The following is a 24459-nucleotide window of genomic DNA, read 5'->3' on the forward strand; positions in this document are numbered from 1 at the left end:
ACACATTTAAAGACATTTAAAAATATTTCAAGATATTTAACAACATTTAAATATTTAAACACAATGAAACACATTTAAAGACATTAAAAGATTTTAAATCATTTCGAATATTAACAGATATTTAAAGACATATAAAGATAGTTAAACACATTTATTTCGATCAGTTATTTTTTCACCTTTAAATGAGAAACAGAATGTAGGTCAAATGTGAAGAAGAGATCAAAGTGAACGGAAGATAAAGTAACAACAAGAAGAAACAACAACAACAAGGAGCCGTGTTCTCGTTGTCTTCTGTCTTGTTGTTGTTTCTCGTTTTTGAACAAATAAGAAAAACTAAAGTAATAAATAAAGCTTGACGGGTTGAGAGTGAACCCGGTGCCGGTCGCTGAGCCCCGGCCCCCGGGGCCGTGGAGAACCCGGTGGAACCCGGGAGCTGCGGGCAACACGGTGAAGGTCCGGCCGGACCCCCCAAGACCAGCAGCTCCATGCACCCGACACCGCGTCCTGCCCCGGCTCTCCCCCCGGCGGCCCGGTGCCCGGTGCCCGGTGCGTCCTCGTGCTCACACCAGGTCGGTATGAGAAGTGAAGCCGACCCGTCAGAGAGGAGAACCGGGGCCTCGTGACGCAACAGGGCCCCGGTGGAGCGGAGAGTCCAACCCGGACCTGGAGGGAAGGAAGGAGGGTTTTTGGGAGAGAGAGAGAGAGAGAGAGAGAGGGGGGGGGGGGGGCAAACACTCGCCTATCATCAGTCAACGTGCAGCCAACTCCTCCTCCTCCTCCTCCTCTTACGCACATGGACACAGGCTCCTCGGCCAAAGACAAACACTCACCGCGCGGCTCCTGCACCGGGAACCGTCCCCGTGCCGCCCGGCGGGACCTCATCACGGAAGCTGCTCGGTGGCTCTATGTTCTCCTCTTTTTTATTTTTTATTAAAAATTAAAAAGTAGTTTGAGTGACACCGACCTGCTGCACGAGGAAGAGCCGCCGCTCTCTGGACTTATCTCTTCTTCTTCTTCATCTTCTTCTTCTTCTTCTTCTTCTTCTTCTTCTTCTTCTTCTTCTTCGCGTGGTGCGTTTGTGGCCGCTCTGCTCTGCCGGCCCTGGCGGTGCCGCTCACACACTTATTAATGCACAAGAAGGAAGACATTATTAAATATATTGCACACTGACGGAATCCTGAATTATTACCCCGAGGAGGAGGAGGAGGAGGCGGCACCGGGACATGCAGCGGGGCTTCTTCCAGAGTTGGTACGTGAACGCACCGCGGCGAGAAGAGGAGGATACAGGAGGAGGAACTCATCTCACCTGAGATCAGGTCGATCCCGAGGAGAGGAGAATCTGCGCGTTATTGATGAATCCATCATTATGAATAATGAGGCTGTGACGCTTCTCATTGGCTGATGAGGCGCAGTTTGGGGAACACGTGTCCAATTCGTCCCTCACATTTTTTCCTCTCTAATCTGGATTTCTAACAGAAAAGGAAAAACAAAATACATTTTTTTTAAAAATTAAAGCAACATTGTGGCTGCGCCGCGCCACTGCGCACCTCTCCCGGCGCAGCCTCTGATGGACATCTTGGCTTGCAGATCCGAGCAGAACATTTACAACATCCCCCCCCCGGCGGCGGCGATGCTGTTCCACGGCCTCCCGGGAGGCGACGGCCACGGAGTGGTGGAGGAGATGGAGCGGCGGGGGAAGAGCGAGTCGGCGGCCATCAGCTCGGCCATCGGCATGGGGGAGACGGACACGGTAAGGAGGCGGCGGCGTGGCGCATGGCGCGCATGGAGCTTGGAGAGCTTGGAGAGCTTGGAGAGCTTGGAGAGCTTGGAGAGCTTGGAGAGCTTGGCGCATGGCGCATGTGACAGCGGCCGCACTCCGACAGCTCCGCGCGGGGTGACTCACTGAACGCGTTGCACTTTTTAATGCGCGTTGCGGCTCGAGCGGCCGCCGCTCCGCCGCTCTCCAAGTTCCGCGCAGGGCCGGAGCTCCCGGTTCCTCGTGCCGCGTCTCCATGTGAACTTATCGGAGTCACAGAGAAACTACTGGGAAAAAACCTTCATAATTATTCATAAAGATGGAAAATAATATTTATGTTAAGCATTTCGTTTATTTAATTGTGTCTTTGTGGTGCGTTCAAAGCACCGGGAAACATGGAAAATACAGCGGGTATTCTACGGCACACACACACACATGATTTATAATACAAAATAAAACTAAAATTAGCATCAGAATATTTTTATTTTTATGTTTCTATTTGAGCGAACACGTGGTAAAATATTACATTTAAATTCACGCGTCAAACAATCAGAAAGATTCATACTTATTATTCTTAAATGCACCGCAATGAATATATGAAACAAAATAATATAAAATAATGAGGAATTAACTTGTTTCTAATTCAGATTCCAAATTCTTCGTGGAGAGCATGCACGTGCGTCCACCTGTGTGTGTGTGTGTGTGTGTGTGTGTGTGTGTGTGTGTGTGTGTTGCAGGCCTTTCAAAAATAACGTAAAGCGACAGTCATGAAGCTTCAATGACTTTATTATTATGATCAAGAGGAATTAAAAAAACTGATAACAGATCAATAATTCATGAGTCCAGCGGGTTTTGGTTTTTATTTAAAATAAATAATAAATATAAATATCACCTCATGTTGCTGTGCTTTAAATCATTATAACGCTATAAGGTTTATTTCATTACCTGGTTACATTTTAACATTATTATGAAGTTGATTTCTAGTTTTCTTGAAGTTAAAAACTATTTTATTATGTAATATATTTAAGAGATTTATAAAAATATCTTAAAGAAATTTAAAGTTGATGTCTAGTTTTATTGAAGTTCAAATCTATTTTATTATGTAATTTAATTTAGATATTGTTAAAAATATCTTAAATAAATATTTTAAAGTTGCTTTATAGTTTTATTGAAGTTAAAATCTATTTAATTATGTAATTTAATTTAGATATTTCTAAAAATATCTTAAATAAATATGATAAAGTTGATGTCTAGTTTTATTGAAGTTAAAATCTACTTAATTATGTCATTTATTTAAGATATTTCTATAAAATATCTTAAATAAATATGATAAAGTTGATGTCTAGTTTTATTGAAGTTAAAATCTATTTAATTATGTCATTTATTTATGATATTTGTAAACCCTCCACATATGACGTCAGTGGTTCTATAATAATCTATAAAGTGCTCCTGCTTGTTTGCCTCAGGTCTTTATACTAACGTGTTGTTGTTGTTGTTGTTGTTGTGGTGGTGGTGGTGGTGGTGGTGGTGGTCGGGGTGCAGTCCATGCCGTGCCTGCCCGGAGAGCGCGTGGCCCTGTGCGCGGGCTGCGGCCGGAAGATCTCGGACCGGTTCTACCTGCTGGCCGTGGACAAGCAGTGGCACATGCGCTGCCTCAAGTGCTGCGAGTGCAAACTGAACCTGGAGTCCGAGCTCACGTGCTTCAGCAAGGACGGCAGCATCTACTGCAAGGAGGACTACTACAGGTAGGGAGGGCGGCCCTGCAGGGCCCGGGGACCCGGGGACCCGGAGACCCAGAGAGACGGAGAGCCGACCGGCTCCGGGTCTCCGGGTCCCCGGTCCCGTGACACACCGCTGTTAGAGTGTTAGAAAGTGTTAAAGAGTGTTAAAGCCACGGAATATATATTTTAAAATAATGTCAATGAGAAATTACCTCAATTAAATACATATATATTTTTTCTTTCAATAATTTTACTTTAAGTTTTTACAAGTTATATTTTTTAATTTAATAAAAAACAAAAAACAAAAATTATACCTCATTTGTTTCTCTTATCCTTAATAATATATATTTATATGAAATATATTTTATTTAAAGTTGATTCATATTTAAAGTTGATACATATATATTTATATAACATTTATTTTATTTAAAGTTTTTACGAGTTACATTTTTTAATTTAATAAAAAACAAAAAACACAATTGATACCTCATTTGTTTCTCTTCAATCCGGATTCATATATATTTATATGAAATATATTTTGACACATGACATCTGATATTAAAGTGGCATAATTTACACTCTATATTTAATATTAGATGTATTTAATTATATCTTAAATTACATATTTGCCATTTAATCCAAATACTTATAATATAAAAAACAATATAACAAACTTAGAGTATAAAAAAAGGATAAAAACAACTAAAATAACGATTCTGGCTAGAAATCCTCATTTTTTTAAAGCATTAAAATTGTCGTGGCGTCGTCACTGCGCATCGTTACTGCGCACGCCCCGTGCCCGCGCGCCCAGCCGGTCCAGCCGCTGATGACGTGTCTGTTGTCCGCAGAAGATTTTCGGTGCAGCGGTGCGCGCGCTGCCACCTCGGGATCTCGGCCTCGGAGATGGTGATGCGTGCGCGCGACCTGGTGTACCACCTCAACTGCTTCACGTGCACGGCGTGCAGCGCGATGCTGAGCACCGGGGACCACTTCGGCATGAAGGACAGCCTGGTGTACTGCAGGGGCCACTTCGAGGCCCTGCTGCAGGGAGACTACCACTCGCACTTTAGCCACGCGGACGTGGCCCCGCACAAAGGCCTGCAGGGCCCCGCGGGGCCCCTCGGACTAGCCTACTTCAACGGCGTGGGCACCGTGCAGAAGGGCCGGCCCCGGAAGAGGAAGAGCCCGGGGCCCGGGGCCGAGCTGGCGGCCTACAACGCAGGTGAGAGGGGGGGGGGGGGGAGCGGCGTGGGAACCGGGGGGACCGGGGGAACCGGGGGATCCGGGGGGGGGGGCGGGGGAACCGGGGGCCGGGCTTCACGCGCACACTGCTGTCTCCTCGTAAAAAAAACACGCAGAAAAATAATAAATATGAACATAAAACCATCGCAGCCATAAAGTTATGAGTTATGTTTTATAGGATGAAGAGCGACAGCTTCACCTGTGTGTGTGTGTGTGTGTGTCTCTGTGTGTGTGTGTGTGTGTGTGTGTGTGTGTGTGTGTGTGTGTCTCTGTGTGTGTGTGTGTGTGTGTGTGTGTGTGTGTGTGTGTGTGTGTGTGTGTCTGTGTGTGTGTGTGTGTGTTAACCTTAACTTCATCAAAGGTCTTTCACTCTCTGTGGCTTTATAAATAATATATATATATGTATATATATATATATATATATACATATATATAGACACACATACAATAAACCATGTATATTGTCTGCTATTGTTAAAGTTATAATAATGTCTTTATGAACTCCATATATTTATATATATTTATATATATATATATATAGAAATATATATATATATATTTACATATCTATCTATATATATGTGTGTGTGTTTGTGTGTGTAAATAAATAAATAAATATATATATATTTATATGTTTGTGTAGATTTATAAATATATTTATATATATATATATGTGTGTATTAGTGTATATGTGTGTGTGTGTGTATTAGTGTGTACATGTGTGTGTATTAGTTTTGAGTTCACAGCAGACTTCTTTGTACTTTTTAAAAGTTGCTCTCTGTCCCGTTGTAAATAAGCTGTTGTTATTGTTGTTGTTGTTGTTTCCAGTGACTGTGCTCATGACTGAGCTGGTTGTTTGTGTTTTCATGGTCTGTGTGTAGTTTCCATCATGTCAACAACAACAACAGCATGTTGAGGCCGATCACCGTGCATGAATGAACAACAACAACAACAACAACAAGCATGTAACACAACAAGCTGCAGACTGTAATAAACCATGAAGTTATGAAACATCATCACGTTGTTCATGCTCATCATCGACACACACACACACACACACACACACACACACACACACACACAAAGAGAGACACACACACACACACACACACAGAGAGACACACACACACACACAGAGAGACACACACACACACAGAGACACACACACACACACAGAGACACACACACACAGAGAGACACACACACACAGAGACACACACACACACACACACACAGAGAGAGACACACACACACACACACACACAGAGAGACACACACACACACAGAGAGACACACACAGAGAGACACACACACACACACACACACACACACAGAGAGAGAGACACACATTTAAGAACTCTCACTTTTGTTTTTTGACTTATTAATGCAATTTAATAACTTCTTTCCAGTTGTTTTCTTCTTCTTCTTCACTTTCTATATTTTAATAGTGACACTTTTATTATAAAACATGTTGCTCTGAAATGAACCGATTAGAGATGGACTGTAAAAAGAGAGAGAGAGGGGGGGAGAGAGACAGAGAGAGGGAGAGAGAGAGTCTTCCAACGTGTGAGGTCGAGTGACCAGGAGGGAGGAGCAGCGCGCCCTCTGCTGGCTGCAGGCGGTAACTACACCACCTGAACAGGTGTGAACGGAGCCTGAAGGCATCACGGGGTCTGGACTCTGATAGGTGGACATGTGTGTGTGTGTGTGTGTGTGTGTACGTGTGTGTGTGTGTGTGTGTGTGTGTACTTGTGTGTGTCTGTGTGTGTGTGTGTCTCTCTGTGTGTGTGTCTCTGTGTGTGTCTGTGTCTCTGTGTGTGTCATTTTTTTCTGAATCCAGGCTTGCGCCTCCTCCCAGTATAGCACACACACACACACACACACACACACACACACACACACACACACACACACACAGACACAGACACACACATACACACACACACAGACACACACATACACAAACATGTTCACATAAATATACACACACCCCACACACATGGTTGTCCCAGAGAGGTCTACTCACTGTGAGGAGGTCTACATGATGTGATGAGGTCTACATGATGTGATGAGGTCTACATGATATGATGAGGTCTACATGATGTGATGTGGTCTACATGATGTGATGAGGTCTACATGATGTGAGGAGGTCTACATGATATGATGAGGTCTACATGATGTGATGTGGTCTACATGATGTGATGAGGTCTACATGATGTGAGGAGGTCTACATGATGTGATGAGGTCTACATGATGTGAGGAGGTCTACATGATGTGATGAGGTCTACATGATGTGATGAGGTCTACATGATGTGAGGAGGTCTACATGATGTGATGAGGTCTACATGATGTGAGGAGGTCTACATGATGTGAGGAGGTCTACATGATGTGATGAGGTCTACATGATGTGAGGAGCTCTACATGATGCTGGAGGTCTACATGATGTGATGAGGTCTACATGATGTGAGGAGGTCTACATGATGTCATGAGGTCTACATGATGTGAGGAGGTCTACATGATGTGATGAGGTCTACATGATGTGAGGAGGTCTACATGATGTGATGAGGTCTACATGATGTGAGGAGGTCTACATGATGTGATGAGGTCTACATGATGTGAGGAGGTCTACATGATGCTGGAGGTCTACATGATGTGATGAGGTCTACATGATGTGATGAGGTCTACATGATATGATGAGGTCTACATGATGTGATGTGGTCTACATGATGTGATGAGGTCTACATGATGTGAGGAGGTCTACATGATATGATGAGGTCTACATGATGTGATGTGGTCTACATGATGTGATGAGGTCTACATGATGTGAGGAGGTCTACATGATGTGATGAGGTCTACATGATGTGAGGAGGTCTACATGATGTGATGAGGTCTACATGATGTGAGGAGGTCTACATGATGCTGGAGGTCTACATGATGTGATGAGGTCTACATGATGTGAGGAGGTCTACATGATGTCATGAGGTCTACATGATGTGAGGAGGTCTACATGATGTGATGAGGTCTACATGATGTGAGGAGGTCTACATGATGTGATGAGGTCTACATGATGTGATGAGGTCTACATGATGTGAGGAGGTCTACATGATGTCATGAGGTCTACATGATGTGAGGAGGTCTACATGATGTGATGAGGTCTACATGATGTGAGGAGGTCTACATGATGTGATGAGGTCTACATGATGCTGGAGGTCTACATGATGTGATGAGGTCTACATGATGTGATGAGGTCTACATGATGTGAGGAGGTCTACATGATGTGATGAGGTCTACATGATGTGAGGAGGTCTACATGATGTGATGAGGTCTACATGATATGATGAGGTCTACATGATATGATGAGGTCTACATGATGTGAGGAGGTCTACATGATGTGATGAGGTCTACATGATGTGAGGAGGTCTACATGATGTGAGGAGGTCTATATGATGTGATGAGGTCTACATGATGTGATGAGGTCTACATGATGTGAGGAGGTCTACATGATATGAGGAGGTCTACATGATGTGATGAGGTCTACATGATGTGATGAGGTCTACATGATGTGAGGAGGTCTACATGATGTGATGAGGTCTACATGATGTGAGGAGGTCTACATGATGTGATGAGGTCTACATGATGTGAGGAGGTCTACATGATGCTGGAGGTCTACATGATGTGATGAGGTCTACATGATGTGAGGAGGTCTACATGATGTCATGAGGTCTACATGATGTGAGGAGGTCTACATGATGTGATGAGGTCTACATGATGTGAGGAGGTCTACATGATGTGAGGAGGTCTACATGATATCATGAGGTCTACATGATGTGAGGAGGTCTACATGATGTGATGAGGTCTACATGATGTGAGGAGGTCTACATGATGTCATGAGGTCTACATGATGTGAGGAGGTCTACATGATGTGAGGAGGTCTACATGATGCTGGAGGTCTGCATGATGTGAGGAGGTCTACATGATGTGAGGAGGTCTACATGATGTGATGAGGTCTACATGATGTGAGGAGGTCTACATGATGTGATGAGGTCTACATGATGTGATGAGGTATACATGATGCTGGAGGTCTACATGATGTGATGAGGTCTACATGATATGAGGAGGTCTACATGATGTGATGAGGTCTACATGATGTGAGGAGGTCTACATGATGTGATGAGGTCTACATGATGTGATGAGGTATACATGATGCTGGAGGTCTACATGATGTGATGAGGTCTACATGATATGAGGAGGTCTACATGATGTGATGAGGTCTACATGATGTGAGGAGGTCTACATGATGTGATGAGGTCTACATGATGTGAGGAGGTCTACATGATATGATGAGGTCTACATGATGTGATGTGGTCTACATGATGTGATGAGGTCTACATGATGTGATGAGGTCTACATGATGTGAGGAGGTCTACATGATGCTGGAGGTCTACATGATATGATGAGGTCTACATGATGTGATGAGGTCTACATGATGCTGGAGGTCTACATGATGTGAGGAGGTCTACATGATGTGATGAGGTCTACATGATGTGAAGAGGTCTACATGATGTGAGGAGGTCTACATGATGTGATGAGGTCTACATGATGTGAGGAGGTCTACATGATGTGATGAGGTCTACATGATGTGATGAGGTCTACATGATGGTGGTGGTCTAGATGATGTGAGGAGGTCTACATGATATGATGAGGTCTACATGATGTGATGTGGTCTACATGATGTGATGAGGTCTACATGATGTGATGAGGTCTACATGATGTGATGAGGTCTACATGATGTGAGGAGGTCTACATGATGCTGGAGGTCTACATGATATGATGAGGTCTACATGATGTGATGAGGTCTACATGATGTGATGAGGTCTACATGATGTGAGGAGGTCTACATGATGTGATGAGGTCTACATGATGCTGGAGGTCTACATGATGTGAGGAGGTCTACATGATGTGATGAGGTCTACATGATGTGAGGAGGTCTACATGATGTGAGGAGGTCTACATGATGTGAAGAGGTCTACATGATGTGATGAGGTCTACATGATGTGATGAGGTCTACATGATGTGAGGAGGTCTACATGATATGATGAGGTATACATGATGTGATGTGGTCTACATGATGTGATGAGGTCTACATGATGTGAGGAGGTCTACATGATATGATGAGGTCTACATGATGTGATGAGGTCTACATGATGTGATGAGGTCTACATGATGTGAGGAGGTCTACATGATGTGAGGAGGTCTACATGATGGTGGTGGTCTACATGATGGTGGTGGTCTACATGATGGTGGAGGTCTACCTGATGGTGGTGGTCTACATGATGGTGGAGGTCTACCTGATGGTGGTGGTCTACCTGATGGTGGTGGTCTACATGATGGTGGAGGTCTACCTGATGGTGGTGGTCTCCATGATGGTGGTGGTCTACCTGATGGTGGTGGTCTACATGATGGTGGTGGTCTACCTGATGGTGGTGGTCTACATGATGGTGGTGGTCTACCTGATGGTGGTGGTCTACCTGATGGTGGTGGTCTCCATGATGGTGGTGGTCTACATGATGGTGGTGGTCTACCTGTCTGATCCGGTCTCCCCCCCCCAGCCCTGAGCTGCAATGAGAATGAGGCCGAGTCCCTGGACTCCCAGTTCTCCTCGAGCCAGAAGACGAAGCGCATGCGGACGTCCTTCAAGCACCACCAGCTGAGGACCATGAAGAGCTACTTCGCCATCAACCACAACCCCGACGCCAAGGACCTGAAGCAGCTGGCGCAGAAGACGGGCCTCACCAAGAGGGTCCTGCAGGTAGGGGGGGGGCAAGAGGGTCCTGGGGGGCACCAAGGATGTCCTGCAGGTAGGGGGGCAAGAGGGTCAAGAGGGTCCTGCAGGTAGGGGGGCAAGAGGGTCCTGGGGGCACCAAGGGGTCCTGCAGGGGGGCAAGAGGGTCCTGGGGGGGCACCAAGGGGGTCCTGCAGGTAGGGGGGGGGGGGGGCACCAAGAGGGGCCTGCAGGTAGGGGGGGCCAAGAGGGTCCTGGGGGTAGGCCGCTTCCTTTCCTCGGGGGAAAAGGAGACGAGGAATCCACTACATGATCTCTTGTATTAATAATATTATTTTTTACATCGATTCGCCGAAAAACAAATCAAGCAGAATAAGTTTCAAACAAAAAAAAGGGATTAGAAATATTAATATTATTATTAATATTAATATTATTAGTAATATTAATATTAATATTATTTTAGCTGTCCAGTGAAGCGGAACAGGAATAAGTTAAAGTTAAACTCTGGTTCCACTTGAAACGCAACAGGAAGACGAGGGGGGGGGGGGGGGGGGGCTAAAAGGTTCTGAATCATATCTCTCCCTGAGAACAAAACAATCCTCCTCCTCCTCCTCCTCCTCCTCCTCCTCCTCCTCCTCCTCTCTGCTTTAATTAACACTCACAGAAAACAAAGCAGCGTTTTGCTTTGATGCCCCCCCCCCCCCCACGCAGAGACTCTTCATTATTGACGAGACGAGAGCAAAACATTACGTATTAAATAAAGATGTCATTCAAAACTGAGAATGAAACCGGAGACGATGAGGAGCAGGAGGCGGGGCCTGGACGTAGGGGGAGGGGCCTAAAAGAGTTCTCAGGGTCCTCAAAATTAGGAAGAAATTATTAAATTCATTGCGATTGTAGATATGGAATTAATAACTGAAAACATGTCTGCTTCTATCACAACACGCCTCTACTCTGTGTCTACTGTCCTCTACTCTGTGTCTACTGTCCTTCTCTCTGTGTCTACTGTCCTTCTCTCTGTGTCTACTGTCCTTCTCTCTGTGTCTACTGTCCTCTACTCTGTGTCTACTGTCCTCTACTCTGTGTCTACTGTCCTCTACTCTGTGTCTACTGTCCTCTACTCTGTGTCTACTATCCTCTACTCTGTGTCTACTGTCCTCTACTCTGTGTCTACTGTCCTCTACTCTGTGTCTACTATCCTCTACTCTGTGTCTACTGTCCTCTACTCTGTGTCTAATGTCCTCTACTCTGTGTCTACTGTCCTTCTCTCTGTGTCTACTGTCCTCTACTCTGTGTCTACTGTCCTCTACCCTGTGTCTACTGTCCTCTACTCTGTGTCTACTGTCCTCTACCCTGTGTCTAATGTCCTCTACTCTGTGTCTACTGTCCTCTACTCTGTGTCTACTGTCCTCTACCCTGTGTCTACTGTCCTCTCTGTGTCTACTGTCCTCTACTCTGTGTCTACTGTCCTCTACTCTGTGTCTACTGTCCTCTACCCTGTGTCTACTGTCCTCTACTCTGTGTCTACTGTCCTCTACTCTGTGTCTACTGTCCTCTACTCTGTGTCTACTGTCCTCTACTCTGTGTCTACTGTCCTCTACTCTGTGTCTACTGTCCTTCTCTCTGTGTCTACTGTCCTCTACTCTGTGTCTACTGTCCTCTACCCTGTGTCTACTGTCCTCTACTCTGTGTCTACTGTCCTTCTCTCTGTGTCTACTGTCCTTCTCTCTGTGTCTACTGTCCTCTACTCTGTGTCTACTGTCCTCTACCCTGTGTCTACTGTCCTTCTCTCTGTGTCTACTGTCCTCTACTCTGTGTCTACTGTCCTTCTCTCTGTGTCTACTGTCCTCTACTCTGTGTCTACTGTCCTCTACTCTGTGTCTACTGTCCTTCTCTCTGTGTCTACTGTCCTCTACTCTGTGTCTACTGTCCTCTACTCTGTGTCTACTGTCCTCTACTCTGTGTCTACGGTCCTTCTCTCTGTGTCTACTGTCCTCTACTCTGTGTCTACTGTCCTCTACTCTGTGTCTACTGTCCTTTACTCTGTGTCTACTGTCCTCTACTCTGTGTCTACAGTCCTCTACTCTGTGTCTACTGTCCTCTACTCTGTGTCTACTGTCCTCTACTCTGTGTCTACTGTCATTCTCTCTGTGTCTACTGTCCTCTACCCTGTGTCTACTGTCCTTCTCTCTGTGTCTACTGTCCTCTACTCTGTGTCTACTGTCCTTCTCTTTGTGTCTACTGTCCTCTACCCTGTGTCTACTGTCCTCTACTCTGTGTCTACTGTCCTTCTCTCTGTGTCTACTGTCCTCTACTCTGTGTCTACTGTCCTCTACTCTGTATCTACTGTCCTCTACTCTGTATCTACTGTCCTCTACCATGTGTCTACTGTCCTCTACTCTGTATCTACTGTCCTTTACTCTGTGTCTACTGTCCTCTACTCTGTGTCTACTGTCCTCTACTCTGTATCTACTGTCCTCTACCATGTGTCTACTGTCCTCTACTCTGTATCTACTGTCCTTTACTCTGTGTCTACTGTCCTCTACCATGTGTCTACTGTCCTCTACTCTGTGTCTACTGTCCTCTACTCTGTATCTACTGTCCTTCTCTCTGTGTCTACTGTCCTCTACTCTGTGTCTACTGTCCTCTACTCTGTATCTACTGTCCTCTACCATGTGTCTACTGTCCTTTACTCTGTGTCTACTGTCCTCTACCATGTGTCTACTGTCCTCTACTCTGTGTCTACTGTCCTCTACTCTGTATCTACTGTCCTTTACTCTGTGTCTACTGTCCTCTACCATGTGTCTACTGTCCTCTACTCTGTGTCTACTGTCCTCTACCCTGTGTCTAATGTCCTCTACTCTGTGTCTACTGTCCTCTACTCTGTGTCTACTGTCCTCTACCCTGTGTCTACTGTCCTCTACTCTGTGTCTACTGTACTCTACTCTGTGTCTACTGTCCTTCTCTCTGTGTCTACTGTCCTCTACTCTGTGTCTACTGTCCTCTACCCTGTGTCTACTGTCCTCTACTCTGTGTCTACTGTCCTCTACTCTGTGTCTACTGTCCTTCTCTCTGTGTCTACTGTCCTCTACTCTGTGTCTACTGTCCTTCTCTCTGTGTCTACTGTCCTCTACTCTGTGTCTACTGTCCTTCTCTCTGTGTCTACTGTCCTCTACTCTGTTTCTACTGTCCTTCTCTCTGTGTCTACTGTCCTCTACTCTGTGTCTACTGTCCTTCTCTCTGTGTCTACTGTCCTCTACTCTGTGTCTACTGTCCTTCTCTCTGTGTCTACTGTCCTCTACTCTGTTTCTACTGTCCTTCTCTCTGTATCTACTGTCCTCTACTCTGTGTCTACTGTCCTTCTCTCTGTCTACTGTCCTTCTCTCTGTGTCTACTGTCCTCTACCCTGTGTCTACTGTCCTCTACTCTGTGTCTACAGTCCTCTACTCTGTGTCTACTGTCCTCTACTCTGTGTCTACTGTCCTCTACTCTGTGTCTACTGTCCTCTATCCTGTGTCTACTGTCCTTCTCTCTGTGTCTACTGTCCTCTACTCTGTGTCTACTGTCCTCTACTCTGTGTCTACAGTCCTCTACTCTGTGTCTACTGTCCTCTACTCTGTGTCTACTGTCCTCTACCCTTTGTCTACTGTCCTTCTCTCTGTGTCTACTGTCCTCTACTCTGTGTCTACTATCCTCTACTCTGTGTCTACTGTCCTCTACTCTGTGTCTACTGTACTCTACTCTGTGTCTACTGTCCTCTACTCTGTGTCTACTGTCCTTCTCTCTGTGTTTACTGTCCTCTACTCTGTGTCTACTGTCCTCTTCTCTGTGTCTACTGTCCTTCTCTCTGTGTCTACTGTCCTCTACTCTGTGTCTACTGTCCTTCTCTCTGTGTCTACTGTACTTCTCTCTGTGTCTACTGTCCTCTACTCTGTGTCTACTGTCCTCTACTCTGCATCTACTGTCCTTCTCTCTGTTTCTACTGTCCTTCTCTCTGTGTCTACTGTCCTCTACTCTGTGTCTACTGTCCTCTACTCTGTGTCTACTGTCCTCTACTCTGTGTCTACTGTCCTCTACCCTTTGTCTACTGTCCTTCTCTCTGTGTCTACTGTCCTCTACTCTGTGTCTACTTTCCTTCTCTCTGTGTCTACTGTCCTCTACTCTGTGTCTACTGTCCTCTACTCTGTGTCTACTGTCTTCTACTCTGTCTACTGTACTCTACTCTGTGTCTACTGTCATCTACTCTGTGTCTACTGTCCTCTACTCTGTGTCTACTGTCCTTCTCTCTGTGTCTACTGTCCTTCTCTCTGTGTCTACTGTCCTCTACTCTGTGTCTACTGTCCTCTACTCTGTGTCTACTGTCCTTCTCTCTGCGTCTACTGTCCTTCTCTCTGTGTCTACTGTACTCTACTCTGTGTCTACTGTCCACTACTCTGTGTCTACTGTCCTTCTCTCTGTGTCTACTGTCCTCTACTCTGTGTCTACTCTCCTTCTCTCTGTGTCTACTGTCCTCTACTCTGTGTCTACTGTCCTTCTATCTGTGTCTACTGTCCTCTACTCTGTGTCTACTGTCCTTCTCTCTGTGTCTACTGTCCTCTACTCTGTGTCTACTGTCCTCTAATCTGTGTCTACTGTCCTTCTCTCTGTGTCTACTGTCCTCTACTCTGTGTCTACTGTCCTCTACTCTGTGTCTACTGTCCTTCTCTCTGGGTCTACTGTCCTCTACTCTGTGTCTACTGTCCTTCTCTCTGTGTCTACTGTCCTCTACTCTGTGTCTACTGTCCTCTACTCTGTGTCTACTGTCCTCTACCCTGTGTCTACTGTCCTCTACCCTGTGTCTACTGTCCTCTACTCTGTGTCTACTGTCCTCTACCCTGTGTCTACTGTCCTTCTCTCTGTGTCTACTGTCCTCTACTCTGTGTCTACTGTCCTTCTCTCTGTGTCTACTGTCCTCTACTCTGTGTCTACTGTCCTCTACTCTGTGTCTACTGTCCTCTACTCTGTGTCTACTGTCCTTCTCTCTGTGTCTACTGTCCTTCTCTCTGTGTCTACTGTCCTCTACTCTGTGTCTACTGTCCTCTACTCTGTGTCTACTGTCCTCTACTCTGTGTCTACTGTCCTCTACTCTGTGTCTACTGTCCTCTACTCTGTGTCTACTGTCCTTCTCTCTGTGTCTACTGTCCTTCTCTCTGTGTCTACTGTCCTCTACTCTGTGTCTACTGTCCTTCTCTCTGTGTCTACTGTCCTCTACTCTGTGTCTACTGTCCTCTACCCTGTGTCTAATGTCCTCTACTCTGTGTCTACTGTCCTCTTCTCTGTGTCTACTGTCCTCTACTCTGTGTCTACCGTCCTCTACCATGTGTCTACTGTCCTCTACTCTGTGTCTACTGTCCTCTCTCTGTGTCTACTGTCCTTCTCTCTGTGACTACTGCCCCTCTCTCTGTGACTACTGTCCTCTACTCTGTATCTACTGTCCTCTACCATGTGTCTACTGTCCTTTACTCTGTGTCTACTGTCCTCTACCATGTGTCTACTGTCCTCTACTCTGTGTCTACTGTCCTCTACTCTGTATCTACTGTCCTTTACTCTGTGTCTACTGTCCTCTACCATGTGTCTACTGTCCTCTACTCTGTGTCTACTGTCCTCTACTCTGTGTCTACTGTCCTCTACTCTGTGTCTACTGTCCTCTACTCTGTGTCTACTGTCCTCTACTCTGTGTCTACTGTCCTCTACTCTGTGTCTACTGTCCTTCTCTCTGTGTCTACTGTCCTCTACTCTGTGTCTACTGTCCTCTACCCTGTGTCTACTGTCCTCTACTCTGTGTCTACTGTCCTCTACTCTGTGTCTACTGTCCTTCTCTCTGTGTCTACTGTCCTCTACTCTGTGTCTACTGTCCTTCTCTCTGTGTCTACTGTCCTCTACTCTGTGTCTACTGTCCTTCTCTCTGTGTCTACTGTCCTCTACTCTGTGTCTACTGTCCTTCTCTCTGTGTCTACTGTCCTCTACTCTGTGTCTACTGTCCTTCTCTGTGTCTACTGTCCTCTACTCTGTGTCTACTGTCCTTCTCTCTGTGTCTACTGTCCTCTACTCTGTGTCTACTGTCCTTCTCTCTGTGTCTACTGTCCTCTACTCTGTGTCTACTGTCCTCTATCCTGTGTCTACTGTCCTCTACCCTGTGTCTACTGTCCTCTACTCTGTGTCTACTGTCCTTCTCTCTGTGTCTACTGTCCTCTCTGTGTCTACTGTCCTCTACTCTGTGTCTACTGTCCTCTACTCTGTGTCTACTGTCCTTCTCTCTGTGTCTACTGTCCTCTACTCTGTGTCTACTGTCCTTCTCTCTGTGTCTACTGTCCTCTACTCTGTGTCTACTGTCCTTCTCTCTGTGTCTACTGTCCTCTACTCTGTGTCTACTGTCCTCTACTCTGTGTCTACTGTCCTCTACTCTGTGTCTACTGTCCTCTACTCTGTGTCTACTGTCCTCTACTCTGTGTCTACTGTCCTCTACTCTGTGTCTACTGTCCTTCTCTCTGTGTCTACTGTCCTCTACTCTGTGTCTACTGTCCTCTACTCTGTGTCTACGGTCCTTCTCTCTGTGTCTACTGTCCTCTACTCTGTGTCTACTGTCCTCTACTCTGTGTCTACTGTCCTCTACTCTGTGTCTACTGTCCTCTACTCTGTGTCTACTGTCCTTCTCTCTGTGTCTACTGTCCTTCTCTCTGTGTCTACTGTCCTCTACTCTGTGTCTACTGTCCTTCTCTCTGTGTCTACTGTCCTCTACTCTGTGTCTACTGTCCTTCTCTCTGTGTCTACTGTCCTCTACTCTGTGTCTACTGTCTTCTACTCTGTCTACTGTCCTTCTCTGTGTCTACTGTCCTCTACTCTGTGTCTACTGTCCTTCTCTGTGTCTACTGTCCTCTACTCTGTGTCTACTGTCCTTCTCTCTGTGTCTACTGTCCTCTACTCTGTGTCTACTGTCCTCTACTCTGTGTCTACTGTCCTCTACTCTGTGTCTACTGTCCTCTACTCTGTGTCTACTGTCCTCTACTCTGTGTCTACTGTCCTCTACTCTGTGTCTACTGTCCTCTACTCTGTGTCTACTGTCCTCTACTCTGTGTCTACTGTCCTTCTCTCTGTGTCTACTGTCCTCTACTCTGTGTCTACTGTCCTCTACTCTGTGTCTACTGTCCTTCTCTCTGTGTCTACTGTCCTCTACTCTGTCTTCTGTCCTCTCTGTGTCTACTGTCCTCTACTCTGTGTCTACTGTCCTTCTCTCTGTGTCTACTGTCCTCTACTCTGTGTCTACTGTCCTTCTCTCTGTGTCTACTGTCCTCTACTCTGTGTCTACTGTCCTCTACTCTGTGTCTACTGTCCTCTACTCTGTGTCTACTGTCCTTCTCTCTGTGTCTACTGTCCTCTACTCTGTGTCTACTGTCCTCTACTCTGTGTCTACTGTCCTCTACTCTGTGTCTACTGTCCTCTACCCTGTGTCTACTGTCCTCTACTCTGTGTCTACTGTCCTTCTCTCTGTGTCTACTGTCCTCTACTCTGTGTCTACTGTCCTCTACTCTGTGTCTACTGTCCTTCTCTCTGTGTCTACTGTCCTCTACTCTGTGTCTACTGTCCTCTACCCTGTGTCTACTGTCCTCTACTCTGTGTCTACTGTCCTTCTCTCTGTGTCTACTGTCCTCTACTCTGTGTCTACTGTCCTTCTCTCTGTGTCTACTGTCCTTCTCTCTGTGTCTACTGTCCTCTACTCTGTGTCTACTGTCCTCTACTCTGTGTCTACTGTCCTCTACCCTGTGTCTACTGTCCTCTACTCTGTGTCTACTGTCCTCTACTCTGTGTCTACTGTCCTCTACTCTGTGTCTACTGTCCTCTACTCTGTGTCTACTGTCCTTCTCTGTGTCTACTGTCCTCTACTCTGTGTCTACTGTCCTTCTCTCTGTGTCTACTGTCCTTCTCTCTGTCACTGTCCTCTGCTCTGTGTCTACTGTCCTTCTCTCTGTGTCTACTGTCCTCTACTCTGTATCTACTGTCCTCTACTCTGTGTCTACTGTCCTCTACTCTGTTTCTACTGTCCTTCTCTCTGTGTCTACTGTCCTCTACTCTGTGTCTACTGTCCTCTACTCTGTGTCTACTGTCCTTCTCTCTGTGTCTACTGTCCTCTACTCTGTGTCTACTGTCCTCTACCCTGTGTCTACTGTCCTCTACTCTGTGTCTACTGTCCTCTCTCTGTGTCTACTGTCCTCTACTCTGTGTCTACTGTCCTCCACTCTGTGTCTACTGTCCTTCTCTGTGTCTACTGTCCTCTACTCTGTGTCTACTGTCCTCTATCCTGTGTCTACTGTCCTCTACTCTGTGTCTACTGTCCTCTAATCTGTGTCTACTGTCCCTCTACTCTGTGTCTGTCCTTCTCTCTGTGTCTACTGTCCTCTACTCTGTGTCTACTGTCCTCTACTCTGTGTCTACTGTCCTCTACTCTGTGTCTACTGTCCTCTACTCTGTGTCTACTGTCCTCTACCCTGTGTCTACTGTCCTCTACTCTGTGTCTACTGTCCTCTACTCTGTGTCTACTGTCCTACTCTGTGTCTACTGTCCTCTACTCTGTGTCTACTGTCCTTCTCTCTGTGTCTACTGTCCTCTACCCTGTGTCTACTGTCCTCTACTCTGTGTCTACTGTCCTTCTCTCTGTGTCTACTGTCCTTCTCTCTGTGTCTACTGTCCTCTACTCTGTGTCTACTGTCCTTCTCTCTGTGTCTACTGTCCTCTACTCTGTGTCTACTGTCCTCTACTCTGTGTCTACTGTCCTTCTCTCTGTGTCTACTGTCCTCTACTCTGTGTCTACTGTCCTCTACCCTGTGTCTACTGTCCTCTACCCTGTGTCTACTGTCCTCTACTCTGTGTCTACTGTCCTTCTCTCTGTGTCTACTGTCCTTCTCTCTGTGTCTACTGTCCTCTACTCTGTGTCTACTGTCCTCTACTCTGTGTCTACTGTCCTTCTCTCTGTGTCTACTGTCCTTCTCTCTGTGTCTACTGTCCTCTACTCTGTGTCTACTGTCCTTCTCTCTGTGTCTACTGTCCTCTACTCTGTGTCTACTGTCCTCTACTCTGTGTCTACTGTCCTCTACCCTGTGTCTACTGTCCTCTACTCTGTGTCTACTGTCCTTCTCTCTGTGTCTACTGTCCTCTACTCTGTGTCTACTGTCCTTCTCTCTGTGTCTACTGTCCTCTACTCTGTGTCTACTGTCCTCTACCCTGTGTCTACTGTCCTCTACTCTGTGTCTACTGTCCTTCTCTCTGTGTCTACTGTCCTCTACTCTGTGTCTACTGTCCTCTACTCTGTGTCTACTGTCCTCTACTCTGTGTCTACTGTCCTCTACCCTGTGTCTACTGTCCTTCTCTCTGTGTCTACTGTCCTCTACTCTGTGTCTACTGTCCTCTACTCTGTGTCTACTGTCCTCTACTCTGTGTCTACTGTCCTTCTCTCTGTGTCTACTGTCCTCTACTCTGTGTCTACTATCCTCTACCCTGTGTCTACTGTCCTCTACTCTGTGTCTACTGTCCTTCTCTCTGTGTCTACTGTCCTCTACTCTGTGTCTACTGTCCTTCTCTCTGTATCTACTGTCCTTCTCTCTGTGTCTACTGTCCTCTACTCTGTGTCTACTGTCCTTCTCTCTGTGTCTACTGTCCTCTACTCTGTGTCTACTGTCCTTCTCTCTGTGTCTACTGTCCTCTACTCTGTGTCTACTGTCCTTCTCTCTGTGTCTACTGTCCTCTACTCTGTGTCTACTGTCCTTCTCTCTGTGTCTACTGTCCTTCTCTCTGTGTCTACTGTCCTCTACTCTGTGTCTACTGTCCTTCTCTCTGTGTCTACTGTCCTCTACTCTGTGTCTACTGTCCTTCTCTCTGTGTCTACTGTCCTCTACTCTGTGTCTACTGTCCTTCTCTCTGTGTCTACTGTCCTTCTCTCTGTGTCTACTGCCCTTCTCTCTGTGTCTACTGTCCTCTACTCTGTGTCTACTGTCCTCTACTCTGTATCTACTGTCCTCTACTCTGTGTCTACTGTCCTCTACTCTGTATCTACTGTCCTCTACTCTGTGTCTACTGTCCTCTACCCTGTGTCTACTGTCCTCTACTCTGTGTCTACTGTCCTCTACTCTGTGTCTACTGTCCTCTACCCTGTGTCTACTGTCCTCTACTCTGTGTCTACTGTCCTTCTCTCTGTGTCTACTGTCCTCTACTCTGTGTCTACTGTCCTCTACTCTGTGTCTACTGTCCTTCTCTCTGTGTCTACTGTCCTCTACTCTGTCTAATGTCCCCTACTCTGTGTCTACTGTCCTCTACTCTGTATCTACTGTCCTCTACTCTGTGTCTACTGTCCTCTACCCTGTGTCTACTGTCCTTCTCTCTGTGTCTACTGTCCTTCTCTCTGTGTCTACTGTTCGTTCAAATAGTTCATCTTTAATTAAAGGGCCAGTCACCTAGCTCGTATTCATTGGACACGTGTTGAGACCTCTACTCGCCTCCATCACTCTGGAGAGGAACGTTGTTATCATACTTATTAAGATGAAATATCACTCAACACCAACAAGTCTTCTCAGAAATGAATGTATTCTTTATTAATAATCACAGTGAAGAGTTATTAAAAACAAACATATGCGTCGACCAAAGAAACCCTCCAGAGCAACGGGGGACTGTTTCTAGAAAGACATCCTACTTTTCTTTGTAAATCTTCATTGTACGTCTTTATTGCTCTCAGCTCAACTCATGGTGCAGGTACGGTCTGCCTCTCAAAACACGAGCAAATAAAACAGAAACCGTTTGGCCAGAGAGGTCGAACAATGAGTTTACGTGTTCTATGGCCGACCTGCAGCTTCAAGAACAATGCTAAACGCTAAATGCTAAACCCTAAATGCTAAATGCTAAACCCTAAACTCTAAATGCTAAATGCTAAATGTTACATGTTAAAAGCTAAACTCTAAATGCTAAACCGCTAAACACTATATGTTAAATGCTAACAGCTACTATACGCTTACCATGGAAAAATAAATAATTCATAACTTTGAATGGATGGATTTAGTTTTAGCTAAATGCTAAATGCTGAACGCTAAATGCTAAATACTAAATACTTAAAGCTACTAAACGCTTACCATGGAATCATAACAGATTCATGACAGGATGGATTTCATTTGAGCTAAATGCTAAATGCTTAAAGCTCCTCTGGGCTAACCGTGGCATCCTGAATAACTCCGAGCTGACGGGTGGATGTTCCTCTGCTCCTCCAGGTGTGGTTCCAGAACGCTCGGGCCAAGTTCCGGAGGAACCTGCTGCGGCAGGAGAGCGGCGGCGGCGGCGTGGACAAGGCGTCGGACGGCTCCACGCTGCCCGGCCCGGCCTCGGACCTCTCCAACGCCTCCATGAGCCCCGCCAGCACCCCCACCACCCTCACAGACTTGAGCAACCCCACCATGCCCACCGTCACCTCCGTGCTCAGCTCGGTGCCGGGCGGCGGCGGCATGGACGCGCACGAGTGCCGGAGCCCATCACAGACCACACTGACGAGCCTCTTCTGATGGAAGCCCCGCCCCCCCCCACTGGATCTAACACTGACCGCTGTTGACTCCTTCCGTTAGCAAAGAGAACAGAAGCATTCGTGAACACGTGACGCTGCGCTGAGCCCCGGTGGAGACAGTCGGCGTTGCGGCCGAGTCGCCGTTACTTTGATGTTGTTGTCGTGTCGAGAACTGAAGAGACTTGATTTACATTTTTTCAATGTTTACAGAAAAGAGACTCCGGGCGGGAGGAAAGAAAACGGCTTCGTTTTTAATCCATTCTTTTTTTTTCTTCCAGCACAGTATTTATGTTGTACAAGAGTCACTGTTAGGGATGTAAAAGAATCTGCTTTTTTCGGGGAAAATATCTGAGATTAAACCACAGGTTACAATATCCTCCCGTGCCTCACAGTCACTGACCACGACCACCAGAGGGGTGGGGGACTTCCTGCTGGTTGCCTTCACTTCCTGTTTGTGTGTCTGCACATGTGTAGTTGACATCCATTCTGGTTTCATTTTAAATGCTCCATTTTAGTAGGGATTACGAATTATAGTTAATATATTTTAATAAGAATACTTAAACTATTATTCTTGTCTCTGAAGGCCGTTACGCAGCGGGAGCGTTTCATTTGTTCTTCAACTGTTATTGTTGTCATAAATACGCACACTAGAGGTCGGCCTCGACCAATCAGGTCCAGTCCTCTATTAATAAAGCAACAACTCACAATAACTTCATATTACTTCTTTTAACTTTGACGTAGGCAGCACATCCGCTCTCTCCGTCCTTACCTTTCACAATAAAAGCCCGTACGTCATGAAGTTGCTCGGTGTGTGACGGCCTGAAGCTGAACGCGAGGACCGTCTTTATTATGATGCGTCGTTATGCACGTCGACCAAGGCGATGACATCACTGATATAAATCTTTACAAAAGGCAATATTTTTAATGATATTATTTTATTTTGTATTTTAAATTGATTTCACCAGGAAATGCCTAAATAAATGCGAGGAAAAAAAATACATGTATAAAATGCAATATTTATATATTTTATATAGATATATATTTTACACAATAAATTCTCTTTAATTAGATACATTTAAAAAAGACACATATATGTATATCAAAATATTTCAACTTTAATGACTAACATATTTGGATGTTGATACATCCTGAGCATATTCAACCAAAAAAAAAAAATTTATTTAAAAACAAAAATTTGGGTTGTGGGTTCGATCCTCGCCTCCCATTAGTTGCAGAGCAAGGCACTGAACCCCAGTTGCTTCCGGGCGCTTCACCGCAGCCCACTGCTCCTTAATAACTAAGGATGGGTTAAATGCAGAGAACTAATTTCCCCTTGGGGATAAATAAAAGTGTATATTCTTCTTAATATAGAAATTGAATTTTCAAACTCCTTGTCATATTTGCATTTCATTGCATTTTGGGTGTTTTTTTTGAGACGGTGATCGATTCCCAAACACATGTTCTGTGTCAGTAGCCAATCAGACGTCTTCCCCAATGTCAACCAATCAGTGGGCCCCACTGTGTGTGTCTGTGACGTCATACCCTCGGAAAACAAACGTCGAACGACCGTTAGCATTAGCATAGCTATATGTTGGTCCCTATATGTTTGCTCGTGCGAGTAGTCAAGTAGTCTAATAGTCAAGCGAGTAAAGAGTTGAGAATATTTGCATTACGTTTTTGGTGTGAACGCAGCGTTAGCATTAGCGTAGCTATATGTTTGTGCGTAGCGTTCTGTTTGGTTTCAGTCGAGCGGCAGCACACATATCAAGTTAGCGTTTGCTAATGCTAGCTAGCGGTCATCAGACTAAGACTCGGGACGTCTCTTACTCAATAATTAATTGTGACGTCACTTTGATTCTTTATGAGGACTTTAAGTGAGTCCGTCCGCTGTTTCCCAAAGTTACGTTAGCTAAGTTGTTTATTCCCTCAACATGATGTGAGTATCAGGAGGATTCTGATTGGCTCCGGCTCCACATTGATGACAAAAAAGGTCCCGTACAGCCCAGCGAACATGTGACCAGCAGTTTTTGTATAAATATAACTCCATCCAAATATGAATTTCATAAAATTTAGATCATTAATTGAACAATATTTATTTGTGTATCTGTGGCTGCAGTTATTTTAGTGCGTGTAACAGGATGGTCACCTCCGTGTCCTCCTCACCGTTACCTCCGAGAGCAAGTCAAACCCACCAATAGAAACGCATCGCTCAGCAGCGTAAGCCCCGCCCACTACGTGCAAACTCTACTCGTAGATTTTCTATGAGAGCGAATGTTTTTAATTTGCAGCGACACATTCGAGTTCATCAGCAAAACTAACAAATAATATATTTTAAAAGGAGAAATTGTCCCTCAAAACCTTTGTTGTTGTTGTTGTTGTTGTGAGG

General features: G+C 45.6%; 1 protein-coding gene across 3 annotated transcripts; it reads left to right on the top strand.

The window, feature by feature from the left end:
• The first annotated feature begins 762 nt into the window (after nt 1–762).
• Nucleotides 763–22449, top strand: lhx2b (LIM homeobox 2b). 3 transcript variants are annotated; one of them, XM_056419922.1, is made up of 6 exons: nt 764–1249; nt 1588–1750; nt 3299–3501; nt 4326–4699; nt 10329–10528; nt 21787–22449. In XM_056419922.1, exons 2-6 carry the CDS (start codon nt 1631–1633, stop codon nt 22072–22074), a joined length of 1185 nt encoding a protein of 394 aa, XP_056275897.1. In that variant the 5' UTR covers nt 764–1249; nt 1588–1630; the 3' UTR covers nt 22075–22449. The 3 variants fall into 3 exon arrangements, with proteins under 3 accessions (XP_056275895.1, XP_056275897.1, XP_056275894.1); XM_056419920.1 differs by having other exon boundaries at nt 763–1750; nt 4329–4699; XM_056419919.1 differs by having other exon boundaries at nt 764–1750.
• Nucleotides 22450–24459: the final 2010 nt, after the last annotated feature.

Source organism: Pseudoliparis swirei, chromosome 7 (genome assembly GCF_029220125.1).
Source record: "Pseudoliparis swirei isolate HS2019 ecotype Mariana Trench chromosome 7, NWPU_hadal_v1, whole genome shotgun sequence".
Taxonomy (NCBI): Eukaryota; Metazoa; Chordata; class Actinopteri; order Perciformes; family Liparidae; genus Pseudoliparis; species Pseudoliparis swirei.

Coding starts and splice junctions, on each gene's coding strand:
- lhx2b (XM_056419919.1), top strand. CDS start 1,568: ATGGACATCTTGGCTTGCAGATCCGAGCAGAACATTTACAACATCCCC. Junction 1,751..3,298: donor GCATGGGGGAGACGGACACG/GTAAGGAGGCGG, acceptor GTCGGGGTGCAG/TCCATGCCGTGCCTGCCCGG. Junction 3,502..4,325: donor TGCAAGGAGGACTACTACAG/GTAGGGAGGGCG, acceptor TGTTGTCCGCAG/AAGATTTTCGGTGCAGCGGT.